Source organism: Hesperophylax consimilis, chromosome 9, assembly GCF_061612785.1.
Source record: "Hesperophylax consimilis isolate HC1 chromosome 9, BYU_Hcon_1.0, whole genome shotgun sequence".
NCBI lineage: Eukaryota > Metazoa > Arthropoda > Insecta > Trichoptera > Limnephilidae > Hesperophylax > Hesperophylax consimilis.
The window spans coordinates 33,450,296-33,471,124 of record NC_142844.1 but is presented as its reverse complement, the minus strand read 5'-3'; the positions used below and the strand labels follow the sequence as shown (position 1 = coordinate 33,471,124).

The 20,829-nt window shown below is 33.9% G+C and overlaps 1 protein-coding gene across 1 annotated transcript; it reads left to right on the top strand.

The window, feature by feature from the left end:
* Positions 1-3,993: 3,993 nt before the first annotated feature.
* On the top strand, positions 3,994-19,497 carry me31B (ATP-dependent RNA helicase me31b). Its single transcript, XM_089635910.1, has 8 exons — positions 3,994-4,140; positions 4,622-4,875; positions 6,351-6,429; positions 7,197-7,575; positions 13,756-13,906; positions 14,775-14,970; positions 15,230-15,530; positions 15,812-19,497. Exons 2-8 carry the CDS (start codon positions 4,808-4,810, stop codon positions 15,973-15,975), a joined length of 1,338 nt encoding a protein of 445 aa, XP_089492036.1. The 5' UTR covers positions 3,994-4,140; positions 4,622-4,807; the 3' UTR covers positions 15,976-19,497.
* Positions 19,498-20,829: the final 1,332 nt, after the last annotated feature.

Below are 20,829 nucleotides of genomic sequence, written 5' to 3'. Positions count from 1 at the left end.
ACTTTCAAATAATTTATTTTTATTTTGTTTTTAAATTAACTAAAACACTTTAAGATGTTTTAATAAATAAAACGAAAAATAAAAAAAATAAAACGAAACTTTTTAAAAAATCTCATACAAGTTAGGAGGCTGCTTTGAATGAGTGTCCCGGCCTTGTGATCTAGGGAGATCTCTGTGAGTAGAGAAATTTCCATAGATCTAGGAGAAAAAACGTTCTTAGGTAAAATGGATAAAGTCCAAATTCGGGGGAAATTTCAAATATTCTAGGAAAATTTTTGTCTGAAATTCTGACCCCCCGCATAAATATTTAAAAAAAAATGTTTATAAAAAGTGTACAAAAAATAGCTACATGAATTATATACCCAAATAAGTGGCGAACCAAGGCGCTCAGCAATAGCAATCCCAAGCTAAGGTGTGAGCTACCGTGCTCAGGCTGAATGATCTGGAGAACAGTGTCACGAACGGTGCCTCCGAGAAACAGGGTCTCATCTCGGTGTATTTAGACCTTACACCAGCACACTGGCCCCCGCTGGTGTGGACCTGCTGTTTACGTAGATACTCGTGGGACGCAAATGGGACCATTCAAATACTCCTTCCCCCGTGGGCCCTTCAGGGAACCGAGGAGGAGTGGAGAGGAGAGATGAGGCCCTCTTCCCTCGTGGAGCCTTCAGGGAACCAATGGGGAGTGGAAATGAGGATGTCACCTGAGAAGACACATTGTGGAACCAGAAAACATACCCTAATATCCAGATATGTGCTTTATTTCAAATAAATCCATTTCAAATGGAAATGCAAAATGCAAAATGGGTATTTTCCATTTTGCATTTTAAATGCTTTTATAAAAACCATTTTGCATTTTAAATGCTTTTCTCAATGCATTTCCATTTTAAATGCTTTTTGCAACATTCTTCCTACTATCTCCACTCATCTCTTTTTCATAAGCCCCAAATATCAGTCGGTCCTCAACCTCGCTATGAGAGATAATTTAGATTTGTCAAGTTGCTCTCTGGTAGGAGCCCTGACAATTGAGTGATACCATTAAAAAAATACTGATTCAAATACTGAACATGGGGCCATGACGGTGTAATATTAAATGTTAGATAGCAGTTTCTATGTTTTTACGTTGGCAACATTAATCCCGGGCAAATTTTTTTATGGTTTCATAATCTGTAGTCGTGGTGTTATTGGATTTGTAATGTGATATGTATCATCATATCATATGTACCATCATGTAATATGTTTGTTCTGCATTGATGTCCATTATTAAATGACAAAATTGTTTAAAAATTCTATAATTATTCTAATTGTTTGACCTGAGAAACCATTTTGCATTTTCAATGCATTTTGAAAATAGGTATTTTGCATTTCAAATGCTTTTCTAAAAACCATTTTGCATTTTGCATTTTCAAATGGAAAAGTTTTGACCCATTTCCATTTTGCATTTCAAATGGTTTTGGGTACCCATTTTGCACATCTCTGCTAATATCCAATGACAACCTTGGTGAACTTTATCGAAGAGAACGGGCTCCTGTTAAAGGAATGAGGTAGAATGGCAACGGAAGTGCTCACGGAAACTATACGTGAACCATCTTCGCTATATAATAAATAATTCCCAAGGGTAAATAAATTAATTTTAACTAGGTAATCTAAATAATAACTTACACTGAAAATCCGTTTTTTCTATCACAATAATTTTTAGCTAATATTGAGTAAATAAGTCCGTACCAGTAGATATTATTATTTAACTAATTGACTCATCGGTACAGAAAAGGAAACCCACAACCGCGTATAACTCCAATACTATTGAACCACTAGAGCATAAATCACTAGAGTGATCTTCGGCATATTATGCCGAGTTTCTAAAACGTCATATCTCTGATCGCACGCCATAATATGCCATTTTTCAATCGCTGAATTCGCGCATTTTTTATGAATCCAAAAAATATGTGAATTCATTGGCTATATTGCAATATAATCCGTTTATATGTTTCCGTATTAAAATTCAGAGGTATGATTTTTTTTAAATGAGGGCTAGAAATTTCCATCTCAAACGCCAATCACTCAAGTTAAACAAAAGGATAAACAAAACTTTCTACTCACCATGAAGCCGATATTACGATTTTTTAATAATATTTTTGAACTTGCTACCATCAATAAAATAACCTTGATCTGGGTACTAGGATATACATGAATTGAGGTCAATGAGCGGGCTGATGGACTAGCAAGGAAAGGGACGAAAGCACCACTTGCGTTATCCAAGTGGGAGTAGCAGCTGGCCACACCAAAATACATATTGAGAGGTGAGTTAAATCCCGGCACTGGGAGTAATGGGAAATAGCACCCGGAATGAGGCAATCCAAAGTACTCATAAACAGACCAGACCCAATGAGAACAGCCAACTACTCAATATGGATAGAAACTCACTGAAGGAACTGGTAGAACTACTAATACTGCCATCTCAGAAGACACACGCCGTTGTTGAGAGGGGAAAACACCAACAGATGCAGAAAATGTGAAAAGGATGAAGAGAATCTAATTCACCTTTGGTGCCAATGTCCCGCCTGTTGGGAACAAGGCTCAGATACCTGGGAACACACTTTATAGAACCAGAAGACATGTCCAATGACAACCCTGGTAAACTTTATAAAAGGGATCGGATTACTGTTAGGAATGAGGTAAAATGGGAGATAGCACAATGGGCGTATGACCTAAATGATCACGGGAACCTTCTCCTATTATAAATATATATATTTTTTTATAAATTAAAAATATAGGATGAACGGTAAAATAAAGGCGAATTTATTGGCTATATATCATAATCAGTTAGCTATAATCAGAAGAGAAAATCTGAAAATGACTAGATAATTAATAATAAATACATTTTTTTTTCATTTTGGAAGATACATATTGGGGAATTGTTAATCCCAATTTGGGAATTTTTAGCATCTATTGTGGGTATTTTAGAACGTACGCATCGACAACCATGGTTATAGTTTTTAGCTAATGAGCTTCTAATTAGAAAGCTTCACGAGAGTTCACGAGTGAGTGGTTTATTTATGCTTCATGACTTGGAGCTGCACGGAGCGGAGCGGTCGTTTGAGAATTTTCCGGAACAAATTATATATTTCTGCTAATTTTAATTGCTTTTGAGTTTACAGAATTCATTCATTTTGGTGCACACAAGACATCGAATGTTTTTTTTAATTTTAGCAGGCTTAGAAATAATAGTTGTTGCCCCCAAATGTCAAACCACTGAATAATAACCATGGAAACGTTATGGCGTTGACCAAAGTTTGTAGAAATTGTATTTAACATACGTTTTCTACGAACGTTGGGCGTTGACGCCATCTTGGCAGCATTTGTGCTATTGTGTGTACAGAGTATTGTATTTAGCATGAACGTAAAAAGTCCTCGACAGAGCATTAGTGCGATTTTCTATGAATGTTATTGAAACCAAATCTGGGGTGAGGGGAAATTGCCTGGCAGCCATCTTGTATGACTACTTTTGAACTAATTTGTATGCAAAGTGGTGCGTAATGAACTATTATTATTTTATTTTGTGTTGTTAATGCAGTTAAAGCGGCAATATTTTGGGGTATTTTATGAGACAAGGAATGGGATACGTCATTAATGAATTAAGTAGATTTTGGCATTTCCATACATCTTCCTCCTCACCTGCGGCTTCTAATTGTTGTCGAATTGCTCCGTCTTAGGCTTTTTAGGTCCATGGTATTTAGTATGCCAAGTCCTCTCTTAGGCATTTTATTTATTTATTGGTGATACATTATTGCAGTAAATATGTTATATTATTGCAGTAAATTAACGTAATGTGGATATAGGTACTAGGTTCAAATTAAATAGAAAAAACGTTATACAAAAATAATGAAAGAAATTTTCTTATGTTGCAACTTTCTTGTAGTGCTGGCATCATTATGGACAACAATTGCTGAAAGTTGTCAAGCCTGTAAATTTGTTTTGGATTTCTACCGCCAGATGATTTTACAATACTGAATACAGTGAATACTGCCAATAAAAAATTGCAGCTGTCTTTTGCGCACCGTTTCTCTGCGATTGCTGTTGGCGTTGGGACAATAGCATTTTAATTTGATTTCAGAAGAAAGATTCTAATAATTAGTATTGGTACGTACGACATAATGCACATTTAACCACATATTTGTATTTAGAAACCTATTAAGATGTTCCACTTTTCTGCCAGTCACTTGGACTAGTCGGTATTTTATTTCAGTGGGCCGCCATTTTTATTAACAGATTTGTGTTGTTAGATTTTACCTTATAATCCGTGGGCATCCGCGTCAGCTGGTTATAGAAAATACTTTATTTAGTTTTCTAATATTTCCTACGATATTGGGCTCTTCATAATAGTTTTTATTTAAAGTATTTACGTATGCTATCTTTGGTGTTGACGATCTATTTTTATACTCCGAATTCCCATATAAATATACACTGTAATTTGGTAACCGTTTAACACCTAAATTACCCTATTTCCAAGTGCATTTCAAGTTTCGGCCACTCTCTTCATAAGTCCCTTTACCAAGTGCGAATAATTAGAGTTGCCGTCGTTGTAATACGCGAAAACTAACATAATATCCGCTTTTTTCAGATATGTACCAGTTTTTGTGTGCGCAGTGCTAAAATAATATATCAGTGAAAAAACTACAATTTCTGTACGCTGTGATAGAAAGACTAAGTTCAGCGAACCATCAAAATATTTAACAGTGAATAAAGCTACGAACGTTTTGAGTGCAGTGACTTTATTTGTATAAATAGTAATCAAATCTCTGTGAAAATGATAACAGACAGAATAAACTCTGCCAACCACATCCTCCTCAACAATGTCGGCAGCCAACACAAAGGGTGAGGACTCACTTGTACAATGTTATAATTGCAACTCGATATTATATAAACAACTCTAGTTTATTTCATGTCATCTTTATTATTAGCTTTTGCATATCAACACAATATAAATAAGTTAAGTTTTTGCTCTCCCAAAATTTATTCCTACACTTTCGCCATTTTTGTTGGCCTACCCACTTAGCATACTTTACAAGTAAACAATAATATAAATATAATCTTTAATTCTCGTAGAAGTTTGTGATAATATTGTGACAGGTATTATAAAGTAGCTCAACTGAAGTGTAAAATCTTTGTTAAATAAGGTTAGGATCAAAATGTATGTTAGGAAACAGAAGCCTTTTATCAACTAAGCAGGCAGGATGAAACGCTACAACCAAATCCTGGCATCATTAATATTTTATTATTCCAACTCTTGACATGACCCGTCTGAAGTACCTATCTTGATAATGCCATTTGCTGGAATGTCTGTAACTTGTCGTTTCGTTCATTTATGACGTGCAACTTTCATTGCATTTTTTTTATGTTCACCTGACTATCTTCGCATCGTTTTCAGAAAAAGCTCATAAAGCTATGGAAATTTTGGCATTCAGTCTTGATTCAATTTCTCATTGGCACCATAATTGAATTGCGGACTGCTAATATAAATTATGTGCCTCTCTGTCATTTTACAAATGAACAATGCTAAGCTACAATGTATGTACAGCTGAATCAACAAAACAATTTTCTACAATAATAAAACTTCGATAATAATCGAATACAATCTTTATTAGGTCGTATGGTTATCTCAATGCAATAATATTTTCAGCGAAATATAGATAAAACGTTGACATTATAATCTTTATAACAAACAGACATTATAATCTTTATAACATTATCAGTAATGTTTTATTTTCTTTTAATTGTTTTGATATTAATAACAGTGGCCGGTAAACATGCACATTTTAAAGAAAGATAAATACCACTGTGTACCCTTTATGCACAGAACTCTCACTAATATGCAACCCTAAAAACCAGTCACTTGTCCAACATTAATGAAAGCGGTGGATTATAGCGCATACATACAAAAAAAAAAAAAATTAAACGTTTATTTCATAGCATAAAGAAAGTTGCGCCACGTTAACTCTTGTGAGAAGATTTTTTCGTTTTGTTAACTTATTCAAACAAAACTAACACAAACGACAGTTACTAAAATACACATTGGTAAAATGGTTGCGTTTGTGTACAAAGCTTGGCACTTGAGTGAAGGCATGGCTGACCACTGAATTTGACAAACGAATACCAGTAAATTATAGAGCTTGATTTTGTCCTTTTAACTGGTAAAATTGATATTTTAATTGTCTGACAATGTAAAATGTATATATATAAAGTGGAGTGGTGGATTAATGAGAGTACTTTATAGCAGGAACTTGAATGACATCATCATCAGCGGTCCAGTTAATTTAAGTAGGTGGATAATTTGTTTAATTATTTTACAGGGAGATTGAAAAAAGTGAAGACATAGGATGGAAAGCCAAATTGAAGATCCCACCAAAGGATATGCGAGTTAAGACATCGGTAAGTTTATGAAAAACACATTCATTTCTCTTTCTGTTAATCTTTTTGAACAAAACTGTTCATTACAGAGATTTTTTTTTATTTTCTTATACAGTTATTACTACTTGTTAACCGAATCACAAGGGCATATCTACAAAAACATAGTTTTCAGATAAACACAAATGATGATTGGAATGCTCATATGCCCAACTGTATATCTTGTCGTCCCAACTCTATCTCGTATATACAGCTGTAATGGCTGTATGTACGAGATAGAGCTTCGTGTCACTAATAAATATGATTAGGGCATTACCGAAACCAAGCTAAACTCAAAACACCAGTTTTTGTAGTTAGGCCCCTGTGATCCCAAGCCCCCCGATCTCTTGATAACAATTCTCTACCCTGGTAGTTTTCATCACAAAGTTATGTATTACACCTTTTTGCCTTATGTATTAATTTCGTTTTCCCATTGTGTCAGTAACATCTTCTAATTGAAATTTTCTTAATTGTTTAGGGGTAAAGTTCTACTTCATTTGCACCATTAACTCATACCAGATATCGAGTTTCATTCAAAGGCTGTTTGTATCGTTATAAAAGTTAGTTGGTGCAAACAGGTCAACAGTTTTCGGTCACAGATAATGTCTTGTAAATGGCGTCATTTCGAAGAAGATGTTACCAATGCAACAATAATAAAATCTGAAAGTAACTGAAATAATAACAGTTCCCATTTATGAACCTTTTCACCCTACAAAATATAATGTGTACATAATGTAAATCTTTTTCCACAGGATGTCACAGATACCAGGGGAAATGAATTTGAGGAGTTTTGCCTGAAGCGCGAGCTGCTGATGGGCATATTCGAAAAGGGCTGGGAAAAACCATCTCCGATTCAGGAAGCCTCCATACCCATAGCACTCAGCGGAAAGGATGTCCTGGCCAGAGCTAAGAATGGAACAGGCAAGACTGGAGCATACTGCATCCCCGTCCTGGAGCAGGTAGACCCCAAGAAAGACTATATCCAGGCACTGGTCATAGTGCCCACTAGAGAACTGGCCCTGCAGACTTCGCAGATCTGCATAGAGCTCGCCAAGCACACCGACATCCGTGTCATGGTTACCACTGGAGGAACAGACTTAAGGGACGACATCATGCGTATTTATCAAAATGGTGAGTCTCCCATACATCATTTTCATCTCTATATGCTAACAGCTTTATTTGCTTTCTGTTATGACAACTTGGTGTTAACTATAGATTCCATAGCAGTTATCCACGGCATATTAAAAAGAGGTTAACTTATATGTGTCTGATAAGTATACCTGTATACTTGGAAAGTGAAAACTTCTGCCTATCAGAATGCGCCGATCAATAGAGCAACTCAACTGCCTAACGATGCATTGACCATTATCATTTTCAATCTCATTTACAGACTGTTCAGACTGTTCACATCTTCTGATGCATGTCACAAAATATTAAAACTGCCCACATGACTTTATACTCACATGTACCTCAAATCTTCTCTAATATATTTGTGCATAACCGTTTTATGGAGAACATAAATTTATAATTGCATTTCCATTGTTAACTTGATACTGCATTAAAATGTACCTAATGTTTCTTATTTGCCTTCGAGTTGCCATCGTACATGACTTCCAACAAAATTGTGTATTAAATTTTGGAGAAGCCTGTTGGAGTCCTACTACTGAACTTAAACATTATCAGTCTTACTAACAAAAAATCACTTCACAACCATTAAGGGTGGGCTAGGGTTAATTCGTACGAAAACAGGCATTTTTTTTGTGAATTTTTTGTGACAACACATTTAAAATTTCTTTATTAAATCTAATAGGACAGTAAAGTATGACATTTTTAGAATGTTGTATAAAATTTTCACGGAGAAATATTTTAAAACACGGCAATGGCAGCAATTATTCGGACGTGTCTCAAAAAAAAGTAGAATGGCGGTGCCCCTCATAACTCGGTGCTGGGTCATCTGAAATCAAAAAATTAAAGTTCATTCGTTAGATAATAGTTTTTCCCAGGTAACGCTGGGAGGGTTTTTCGAAATTTTAATTTTTCACTTTTTTGGAACACTTTGAAGGGAAAAACGCTATTTTTAGTGAAAAAAATCGGCTAATTTGTTATTGTAAAATAATAATTATTAACAAATTTGAAAAAAACTCTCCAGCGTTACCCCGTAAATTATGTACAGAAATAGATTTCAAAATTTCAAAAGGATCGGTGCAGTAGTTTTGAAGTTATGACGGTCACCGACTTTGAAAACGTGAGTTGTGGGAAAAACGCTATAAAGTTTTGAACACTAAAAAATCTGGTATTAAACGTTTATAAGCAAATTTTATCGGCTTACCTCACACTGAATCATCAATGCCAGGTCCATAAAGGATGTTGCTATCATCCATGATGTTTAAAGCACCTTGCTCCTGTCTACGACGAATCCTGCCTTTAGTTTGTTTCTCAGCTTCCTGCTCTGCTCGGCTTATACGTTTGGTCGGGTAGGGATTAAAATCCGACAGGTATAAAAATACTCGTAACTTCGTCAATTTTGCTCCAATCAACTTGAAATTTGAACACAATATTCTTAACAGGTTCGCTGCCGGTGACTCCGGTCGGAGCCATTCGGCGTCTGGCACTGGGTGCCGGCGGCTCCGGTCGGAGCCATGAGTAGTATGTCTGCACAAACATCATTTTCCTGCCGGCACTCGTGGCGAACGGTTGTTTCTGTAGCTGGCGTTGTTGTTGACAATTGTACCAACATTTTATAGCAATTGGTTTTCAAGAAAAAAATAGGTTATTGTTGTAAAGGGCCATTTAAAAAAGTAAACGATAAGTTTGTGTTTTTTAATTTTTTTGTGTAAAAATCTTCTTGTCATAATGAGTGATGATGCTGGACCATTTCGTCCTAAAAAGTCTCGTCCCTTATGTAAATCTCTGCAAGTTGAAGACATTGAGAGGGAGTTAGAAAATGAACTTGAGTGCGTCAATGAGTACCACCAAATTTTATAAATATTTTTTCTTCATGAGATGTGTATTACTTTCGTTATCTTATTTGATTTGCTACTTGTATTTTAGTTATTATTTGAACAATAGAAGAAAAAAATTGTCTATTTTTGTTTTATCAAAATAATAATAAGAGAGTAAAAAGAGTGCGACTAAACGGACGAAACCGCTGGCACCTGCTAAGTGTTTTTCAACCGTGGTGCCGCTTGTCACCTAGGATCAGTTATATTGTGCATAGGCGGCAGCGAACCTGTTAACATATTAAGCATTTATTTAAAAGAAAAATTAAAAAATGCAAAAAAAATTTTTTTAAAACCCTAGCCCCCCCCCCCCTTAAACGGTGTTGTTGTTACACATTGTACCTACAAAGACCATACAATTTATTTTTCATATTATTACCAATAAAAATATCTCTTAACTGTATTGCGAAGAACTTGCAATGTTGCATTTGGACAAACTAATGCGCATGCGCTATTTTCATGCGTACGCCATGCACGTCAGTTTCCCCACGAATGTGTCATGATTTTACATTTGTGATTAAAATCATGTTTTTGTTAATAATTTCTATTCTAATTACCAATTCACTATTATATTAGTATAATTTAATATATTTACTATTTTTGTCAGTTTTAATTTATTAATAATGCCATATTGTGAATATAGTTTTATGTCATCGGAAAAGCGAAATTATTTCACTTATTATTTTTTTAATTGACATACATATGTAGGTAAATACAAATTAAAAGAAAATCAATGTTTGTATTGTGATGAAATGAATCAAAAATCACTTATTTTTTGGGTTATTCTCTGGGAATTATTGTAATAATTTTTAATAGTATGAACCAGATAAAAAGTGAAGACAGTTATCTTGCAAATTTCTTAAATAAAAGGACTGTTTTTAGATTTACTAATTCTCTGAAATTTTGTTCAGTTCAGTTTTTTTAATTTTTAAAATTAAAATATTACAATTTTTATACATTAAAGTATATGAGTCGTGTAATTTCTATACTCGCTATATCAACTTTCATTGATTTGGAGAAAACCGCAAAAAACTGTCACATCTCTAGCGTACATAAATAATTGCATTAAAATTTTTTATATAATGAATTGGAGTAATAAAATTTCGAAAAGCATTTATTTTTCTATGTATGTCGTGCAATAATTAAGTAATTTCGATAAATAAAATGGATAAAGCTGATTTTGATACTCACTTCGTATAAAGGCTTTTGAAAGTCAACTGAGCCGACATGGCGGGTTTAGAAACACGCGTAGATCATTTTGACACACGAGCGTAGCTTCAGAGCGGTGGACATATTGTATTTTGGCAAAATAACTGCTTGTGATTGGTTGAATCCGATATAGCGCGTTTTGATAGTAACTTTCTGTATGATATAGCGGATTTGGTTTCTCACTCGCAGTTTTAACATGGTTTTTGGTCATGATAAGGAGGGTTTTGAAACTCAATTTTAGGCTCCTCTTGTTGCTCGCAAAAATGTGAACGAGATGTCATACTCAGATCATTTTGTCAAAAAATCGGATATAGCGGGTATAGAAATTATAGGATTCATATTTCAAATACAAAAACGTAAAGGTAATTTTATCTAGTTTCCAAATTGGTATTTGTTTTTATGACATCTTCAAAATGAAGAAACGTATAGAACATTTAAAATACCGAAATTAGATGCGAAGTTATTATTATTTTAGGTTTATACAACAGATAAACAATCCTCTTTTACTGGATAAGCAATGTATACATCTTATATATCTTTCCATGAACTGTTTTATGTCTGTTTCTGTTTTACGTTTCAATTAGTAAGGTTTTCACATACATGGTCGTTTATCAATTCAATCAAATTTTCACAATTTTTTTTAGTAAGACTGTATATATTTTAGATGTCCAAAGTAGTTTGTTAACCTTTCAGGCTGATTAGTTCGCTTTTGGGAACAATTCACATGGTCTCAGAAATCATTGTATCTCTCTTATTGCCATGGTGAGAAACATAATCTAAACAGTATTATAAAGAAAAAACACCACGCTATATATTCAGTTCTCGAAGTTAAACACAGAAGAATTAAAAAGTACACCTTTATAAAACCAAAGATTCTAATACAATTAAAACAAATTATGAATTATTTTTAAATGAAATGACAAAAAGTAGGTGACGGAAACTTTTTAAATACATTTGTTAAATAAAATATGTGCATTTTTTTTAAATATATTTTTTTGTTATCAGTAATTTTAGTTACATAAAACGTAAAGTGTGCCATTTTTATTTATTTTTAATGTTTGTATTAAAAATTTTAATATTTCAAACAATTTATGTTTATTTCTAATAATGTTTGAAAGTGTATTTCATCACCTTTCAAAAACAGTTTTTAGTTTTCGAATACATTCAAAAATATTCCATTTATTTGGATTTTATTATAAGCGGAAATACTCCGACCTTCTGTCAAAATATAGCCGAGGCCTGCGGAGTTCATACAATTATTCAAGTAAATACAATACCTATCTTAAACCATGTTGAGTGGGCTGCTTTATTCATCACTCTGACGTAAGGGTCAATGAACAGATAATGTATGTATTTGTTCAGTCCATTGGTGGTGACTCTTGGATAAGTTATTTATAAAGCACATTTAGATGTCCCTCTCCTTATTTCTAATGCCGGCGCCAGACATGTGTTCAAATAAGTGAACACTTATTTGAAGACTTTGCTCACACATTTGGTCACTTAAGTGTGTCTTTGCCAGATATGTGTTCAAATATTTGATCACTTCTTTGTGCTCACAGTTTTCAAATGGACCTCACATAACATGGACGACGATTTGGTCGACACAGTTTGCTTATATTATTTATTTATTTATTTATTTATTAATCTTAAGTTAGCTCACATCTTCGTGTGTGCTAATAGTTTTATAAACATGTACATTGTTTGGCAAACATAATCTTTCTTTAAATATTTCAATAAAGTCACAAAAAAAAGAAACAATTGAGATAGACATATTTTCTTAATTCATTTTTGAACTTATTATGTGCTAGTAATTATTTATTACACGTGCAAATAAATAAACAAAAACAGCCAAAACGAAGACGTGAATGGATGTGTAAAATGTATCGTAATAGAACAAGGTAAGTGAGGCGTTTTGGGTCCCATATGTCAGGCTCTCCTTGTAATAATTCAATGAATTCAAACACGCCCTCATTGTTCCACTCCATCGCTAGTTCGCTTGGTTATGGCTGTACGCACGCAGCACGTCAAGTCTCCACGGCGACGCTCACGATACTGGGCTTCGCGCAGTGTGGCTGGCATGCAAACATTTTGACTTTGATCCCTTTGATGTGCGCCAAAAAACCGACACGGAACGGCAAAGCGCACTTAAGTGCGCAAATAAGTGAACACAGTATCAAATGCCCGTGCCACACATGTGAACACTTATGTGAACACTTCTTTGAACACATGTCTGGCGCCGGCATTATGAAAACACTGTCATCTTCACGATTTGGCCAAATAACCAAAATTGGCTACGATATGATAAATTTAAACACAAATTCTATTGGTAAAAATAATTGGAGGTATTTGTAAAATAAATTTTTGCATTTTACCATTTAGTAATCATAGTATTTTTGTAGAACTTTTTCTACCTTTCACAGATAATCCTTTAAAACTACAAAGTTAATGATGGAATTTCACATAGTGCACAAAAGTAGTTAAACAATTATGATCTTTGTAAAATAACCTATACATATATAATTATACTAATAATTTATTATGTCAACATTTCAAAGATTTTTAGAATTGTTTCTGCTTGTGTGTTACACATTCAAAATATTGTAATTAGGGTTCATTGTATGTACTACCCATTTAGCTTTATGAAGTCTGCATACAATTTTCTGCAATAAGTCAAAAGTAGTTGGGACTGAAATATTTTATTGCATGGGCTTTGCAATTTGATTTTTTTACATTTACATGATATTGTGTCAAATTAATTATTCTTTTGTAAGTAAATTTGAATTTTCATCAATTATTTCATAAAATTATTTTTGAAATAACAAATGGAAAGCTTATTTTTCATCAAATTAATGTTTATTGTCTCCAGAAAGTAACTTTTCTAGATTATGTGCTCATTTTAATAACATAACGACTACAGTAAGGTCTTTACATCCGTAGAAATGGAATTGGATTTTTCAAAATAAGGAAATACTACAATGATTGAATTGGTTTAGATGCGTAAAGTTGTACTTGTTGAATGTGACTAATGCGAATATTGATTTGCATCCAACTAAATTATTGTTACCTAAATAGGCCCCAGTCTGACAAATGATTGTGTTTCTAGTTCATGTGATCATCGCCACGCCAGGAAGAATCTTGGATTTGATGGACAAGCAGGTTGCGAAAACAGACCAGTGCCGGATGTTGGTGCTTGACGAGGCTGATAAACTCCTTTCACAAGATTTTAAAGGAATGTTAGCAATGGTGATATCAAGGTAAGCTTTAGCAAAATATTCCTTATTATTAGTAGTATTGTATATGGGTACATGGGGCGGAGGTTTGTCCAGATCTTGGAGACTGATATGTCTGCCCACCAATGACAGATGTGCTGCATGGCGGGCTGGATCGCAAGATGCCAGTTGAGGAGGACCCTTTGACCCCCAGCCAGACTATTTGAACTGCCTTGCACCCCAGTGGGATATGGGATAGCTGGATTTATTTGTCACTCCGGGATACAATGACCTCTGATTCCTACCCCCACCTCCACAACCTGTTCATTCCTACAACTTCCACTCGTTCCTTTACTTTGTGTGGTGTTAAATGTAAAAAAAGTAAGGTAAATGGTAGACAGTGAATTCATTTAGTCTTGCATGTATTTTTAAATGTTTTTTATGATATGTAAATATATCCATGACTAATGCCACTTCATATCAAAAATTGATAAACTGTAAGATAAATTACTGTAAACATTATTTTATCTTTCCGAGCTTGTGATGTATTCCAGCTATATTGTAACACAAAACTGTCGCTATTGAAACTAATAATTGATAAATCATAATGAAATTTTTATCCACGCTTCTTTTGCTTCTGACTGAAATAATATTGCATAGCAACCCTTACAACTAATTTGCTGTAATTCTGCTGGAATATACATATTATACTGATTATAATCTGCATTTTGGTCAAGATGAACATTAGTCATTTGATTTTTGACATTGAATTGTGACAAATGGGATATATTTTTATCGGTCGGACCACTTGTCATTTGGCAATGAATGAATTAAAGATGAAATCCAATTTGAATTGTTTGGCCAGCATTATAAAGAGATTGCTCACAGCTTGTTTGTAATTAATGGATTGCAGATTACCCCGAGAGAGACAAATCCTGCTGTTCTCAGCCACCTTCCCGCTCAGTGTAAAGCAATTTATGGAAAAGCACCTGAAAGACCCCTATGAGATTAACCTGATGGAGGAGCTGACGCTGAAGGGAGTCACCCAATATTATGCCTTTGTGCAAGAAAGACAAAAGGTGCATTGCCTCAACACGCTCTTCTCAAAGGTGAGTTCTTATTTTAATATTTATGCCAGATAAATTGCACAGATTATTGATTGTTAGGAATAGTTTTCAGAGAGAAATAATTTCATACATTATATCCTTAATGTATATTGTATTAATAAGGAAGAAATTGATCATGTATGCAAATATTTGTACAAATAATCAACCAAAATTTAAAAAATCTCGAACTTGTGGTTCATTTGTGTGACAAAGTAATAGGTGTAAATTAGTAGTTTGAGATTGTGTAATGTTTCTATTTCAGTTGCAAATCAACCAGTCCATCATATTCTGCAACTCGACTCAGCGGGTGGAACTGCTGGCAAAGAAGATCACGGAGCTGGGATATTGTTGCTACTACATTCACGCCAAGATGGCGCAGGGCCACCGTAATCGGGTCTTCCACGACTTCCGTTCCGGGCTATGCCGCAACCTCGTGTGCTCCGACCTCTTCACCAGAGGAATTGACGTCCAGGCTGTCAATGTAGTCATCAACTTCGACTTCCCCAAGATGGCCGAGACCTACTTGCACAGGATTGGCAGGTCCGGACGGTTTGGCCATCTCGGTAAGTTATTTGAGTACTTATTTTAGTTATAACTGCTTTTATATGTGTAAGATGACGAAGGCCTCAAAGCAAATTGCGCAAAGCAATTCCCCCTTATTATAAGTAAGTGATGCTCCCTTGGTCTATAGAATTAGGTATGGCTATCTGATAACAGCCCTATGTAGCAGACGGAATATACAAGACTAATAACTGTGCTACAAATACTGATGTAATTCCCAACTTTTCCCCAGATCATGTATAAAATTGTTGTGTGCCCCCCATAATGAATATGTCTGTCACAGGAATTGCCATCAACCTCATCACATACGAAGACCGCTTTGCTCTGCACCGGATCGAGCAAGAGCTCGGTACCGAGATCAAGCCCATTCCTAAAGTCATAGATCCCTCCTTGTACGTAGCGCGCCTCGACGATCACTCTCTGGAAGATGGGAATGTGAGCAAGTAATGCTTATGTCCAAACAAACATCACACCTTGTAAATACTAGTTGGTGAAGCTACAGCCACCAATTACTTGTTATCCGATCTTATGAACATACTAGTGTCGTGCAGTGTCTCCATAATGGAGGAACATTGTTCAAATTAACCGTGGAACAAAGAAACAGTCATTGTTGCATATTTGATAAAAGTGTTGGTGATTTTTTATTTAAGTGATTTGTATATACAAATGAAAAATAAACTTTGAACACAAATTAAAGCAAAGAGCGTACCAGGGCATTTACCGGAGCCATTTGGGCTCTATATAATTTATATGAATAAATATCAAAATAATTTTCCAAAACTTCCATAATATCATGATGGAATGATAATGTTGGCTTTAAAAAGGATTTTGTTGATTTTGTACAGTGTAATGAATGCGGCCCCGCACTAAAATGGCTCAGGCTTCTGGTAAATATTTCGCTCCAGTGTTAAAAGTCGTCTAGATTCGTAAATTTATTTTTATAACAACTTCTGGGATTGGTCATGGTTGAATTTTACACTCTATTGTTCCATCTTACGTGTCTTGATTTGTAATCCGGCCAGAATTCCCGGCCTTTAACAGGTAACAGGTTGGATCTCTCTGGGAATTCTGGCAAAGACACACTATTCACTTCCTTTTTGAATTTATTATTTTGTACGGTGTAAAATTCAACTGTAAACTTCCTCTAAACTTAATATAAGATATATCTAGATAAATGAGTTAACGTAAAGGAGCCGAATGAGCTTGAGACTATTTAGTTGTGATTATGTCAATCCATTTTGTCTCAGATCTAAAAATTAGTAAAACGAGATTGTAAATAGATTATTATTTTTATTATATTATGTGATATCATTGAAAAACACAGATATTCAAAAGAAACATTTGGCGATAAATCGCGTATGGTAACTTTATATGAAAAATATTATAAATTTTGAGAAAAAAAATTCAAAAAAGGATGTTACTATTACAAATTCCAATGAGGCAATTCTTTTTTTTCTCTTTAATTCCAGATGATTTATTATCCATATTGTTTTTAATGAAACATTTATTTCACTTTTTTTTTTGTAATTTCTATCTGGTTTTTGACCAGTTAGACGAGATCCAATAATCCTGTTCCCTTGAAAATAGTTGGGCTGTAATCCAAGGGAACAGTGTCATACATCTTGGCCAATGTTAGTTTGGTTCACCGGTTTGTGCTTTACAAAATGAATGAACTCAATTAATTTGGTAATTTTGCCCAAAAAATCCATTCAAAGTAACTACAACTTTGAATGATGCGTGCGATGCAGTAAATTCAAATTCATGGGTCATAATTATGAAAACAATTCATGTTTTAAAAGCCGCACAAGGTAAGTCTTAACACTAACACCTGACTTATTCTATGTTCCTGAACATACTTAACAATTAGATTCAGTGAGGGGGCTCTTCTCAATGAACTTACTAAAAACATCTTCCATTCCCGGGGTTTTAATTGGGTAACTTAGCATTCAAAGGGAATTATTGAGAAAGCATAAAAGGGGTTTAATAAAAAATTTTGATGGTTTTCAGTGAAGAGTATTTGTTTCACTAACATACATAAATTGGTTATATTACCATGTTCTTGTTGTATGTTTTTACTTAGCTAAAGTGTTGAATACCAAATTTCTTTATTTATTGATTAGAATATAATAATTTGTGCAAAGTTTATTAAAGATACACTATCACATTGTAAAGTCTGTGACAGACCACGCTATAAGCGCGCTATATTTTCATGGCTTGGCCTATTTTAGCATATCGTTCGCAATACTTTCCCATTGGTGGAATATCGCAAGCGATGTGCTGAAATAGACCAAGCCATGATGCGTATTGTGTAATGTGTCGCCTACCTAAATGTTTTCTTTTCTAGAAAATATTTAAGAGAGTAGGATTTTAGTTTGTTTACATCCTCAATAAGAGACAGCGAACCTGTTTACTTACACTCTGTGGCATTCATTCTCTAAGCTTTGCTACAGAATATTATCTAATGACTAAATCTCTAATATCTTATTGAAATTATAGTTATTATTTATTGAAAACAAACTTCTAAATTGATAAAAAATATGCATCGATTCTTTTAAAAGAATGAAAATGGTTGTATTTCAATTTTATTCTCGTGTTATCAACTATTTAGGGCCCGTGCAGTGTTGAATTATTATTTTTTTTTTTAATAGGTTCTTAAAGATTGCTTACTTGTGATTAAGTAAAATACAGAAATTGGTTGTCGCTTGCTAAAATGGAAAGTTATATTTGGTACTTATTTAGTGGACAACATGAAAAATGGAAATATATATTTTGCTTCACATATCACTTAGGTGAATCGTTCTCATAAAAAAAGTCTAGAGCATTCTAGTCATTTACCGAAAGCAGATCACAATCTGCGGGCAAGATTTTAACAATCAGCAGTAGAACTTGTTCAGAATTGAAATATTCTAACTATCAGATTTGAAGTGTTATTACCTAAGAATTGAATAAAACACGTGGAAATTGTTTCTATTCTCCAATCGCATTTTTTGGATGGTTGGTTATAACAGCAGTTCTTAAAAACTTTACATGGTTGTGTTCTCTTGGATTCAGTTAATCAACATGTATAAAACAATCACCAATTGTGTAAATACAAGTATATTAATCTGTTTCCATTTTGAAATTATTGAGTCAATATTTGGATTCAAATATTTGTAGGGGTATATTAATAATTTGAGAATTGTCTATAAAGGCTGCTGTAAAAGCCAATGGAATGTTAGTGTGAAGTAATTTGCAATGTTTGTACTAAAGAAAGTAGAAAAGTCAGAAAAAAATCAATCCCCTGCATTTGAAAAATGTTTGTATGTGATCAAAAATGGACTCAATAATATAATCAACGCATCTCGATAACTTAAATTTGATAACGATAATATGTTTGGGACCCGTACTGAGGAAATGATAATTGATCATGCCATCCTCGTTTGTACTGTAAGGGCAAAAATCGCATCTGAATGCACTAACATGTTATTGTATAATCTGATTAAAGCTTTAATATCTTGTTGACGGAAATTGGTAGGAATAATCAACCACCTTTGGTAGAATTTTAGAGTACACTCTCATGATTAGACCAATCCTTGTCCATTAAAATGATTTATTCCATGTTATAGTAATTTGAACACAAGCAATCAATAATCTCTAAGAACCTCAGAACTGATTAGAAAAGTAAAAGGGTCCCTATGAATATCAAAGAAGGAACTAACATTTGAATAGCGTATTTGATTAGGATTGATGACTATTATATTTATCAATGTTAACAGCTCATATTGTATATTTTATCCGAGTTTTATTGATTTTTTACCATTATATTCCGTATTGTTCTATTGGCAAATGGTGCACTGTGATATTTGATTTAACCTTGCTTGGTTACAATTAGACATTGGTGATAGCGGCCGATTTTGGACCAATATTTGTACAATTAGATCTCAATCTGTGAAGTATTGAACTAAATAAATCATTTACTCTTCACGGTCACTGCTTGTTATTATTTACTAATACTATTTACTTTGTATTTTCTTACAGGACAAGATAAACACAATCAAAATTCAGTGATTTCCAAGTTTTCTCAAAAACATCAAACTCAACTCCATAACTTTAGTATGAGAAATATTAGAATATTAGACTAGTCAATTAACTAGGTAAAGGAAAAAGGTATCAAAGCCTTCTACAATAACTACAAAATATTTCCCAAAAGTCCAACGATATATTTTTGTTTTGTATTTTGTAGGTATAACCAGGTCCGGACTCAGGGGCCCTAGGCACTAACACTAACACAATTTATTTTTTTGATTTCATATACAGGGTGTATCGGCACTAACCCGACAAACTTTAACCAGCTATTCCTTAGCACATTTGGAGTAAAAAATGTTATGGGCACTTTGCTGTCCGGTACCATTTTTTTTTCAATTAAAAACAAAAAAATTTAAAATTTCCACACTACATCACTGTCATTGGCATTGCGTTTCGTGTTCAACAGCTGTTATAAGCAAGTATGTCAAAAAGCGTCTTCGCTCTTTCGCACACACTAAATAATAATAGTTAAAAATGAGACGAATGGTGCCGTGCCATTTCGTTGTGATTGTAGAAATGCGCCAATATAGGTACACACGTGCATTATTCAACGGAATTCGAATAAAATATTTGCCAGATGGGTTTTCAAACTTTGACACAGGATAAAACAGTGGTGACATGTGGTGAAAATATGAATAATAAATTTTTTATTTAAAAAAAACGTTACCGGACAGCAAAGTGCACGTAAGATTTTTTACTCCAAATATGCTAAGGAATAGATGGTTAAGTTTGTCGGGTACGTGTCGATACACCCTGTATATGATTGCTGAGGCTTCCAATTTACAATTTCAGGCTACATTGTTCACTTTTGGGAACAACTCACATGATCTCCAAGAAATGGCTGTGTCCCTTACTGTTGTGATAAGAAATATGATCTAAACGGTGTTAGAAAGAGAAAACACCACTCTTTAAATTCAAATCTAGAAGTTAACCACAGTTGATTTAAAATGTGCGCCTTTATAAATCCAAAGGTTCCAACCGCAATTTGAAAAGACTTGGTGAATTTTTTATTAATTATTTTTATATGAAATGACAAAAAAGCAAGGTGATATTAACATTTATAATACTATAAAAGTCTATTAAAATAAATGCGTTTTTGTATATTTTTTCAATATGAGTGAACCATTTAAATTTTTGTTTAATGTTGGCATTCAAAAATTTTACTTTTCAAAAATGTAAGTTTATTTCTAATAATTTAAAAAAAAAAATTTCATTACCTTTCTAAACAGTTTTCTG

What these genes read in the sequence shown, in the direction of transcription:
- me31B (XM_089635910.1), top strand. Translation starts at nt 4,808, where the DNA reads ATGATAACAGACAGAATAAACTCTGCCAACCACATCCTCCTCAACAAT. An exon ending in GTCGGCAGCCAACACAAAGG is followed by an intron (nt 4,876 to 6,350) that starts GTGAGGACTCAC and finishes ATTATTTTACAG; the next exon opens with GGAGATTGAAAAAAGTGAAG. An exon ending in ATATGCGAGTTAAGACATCG is followed by an intron (nt 6,430 to 7,196) that starts GTAAGTTTATGA and finishes CTTTTTCCACAG; the next exon opens with GATGTCACAGATACCAGGGG.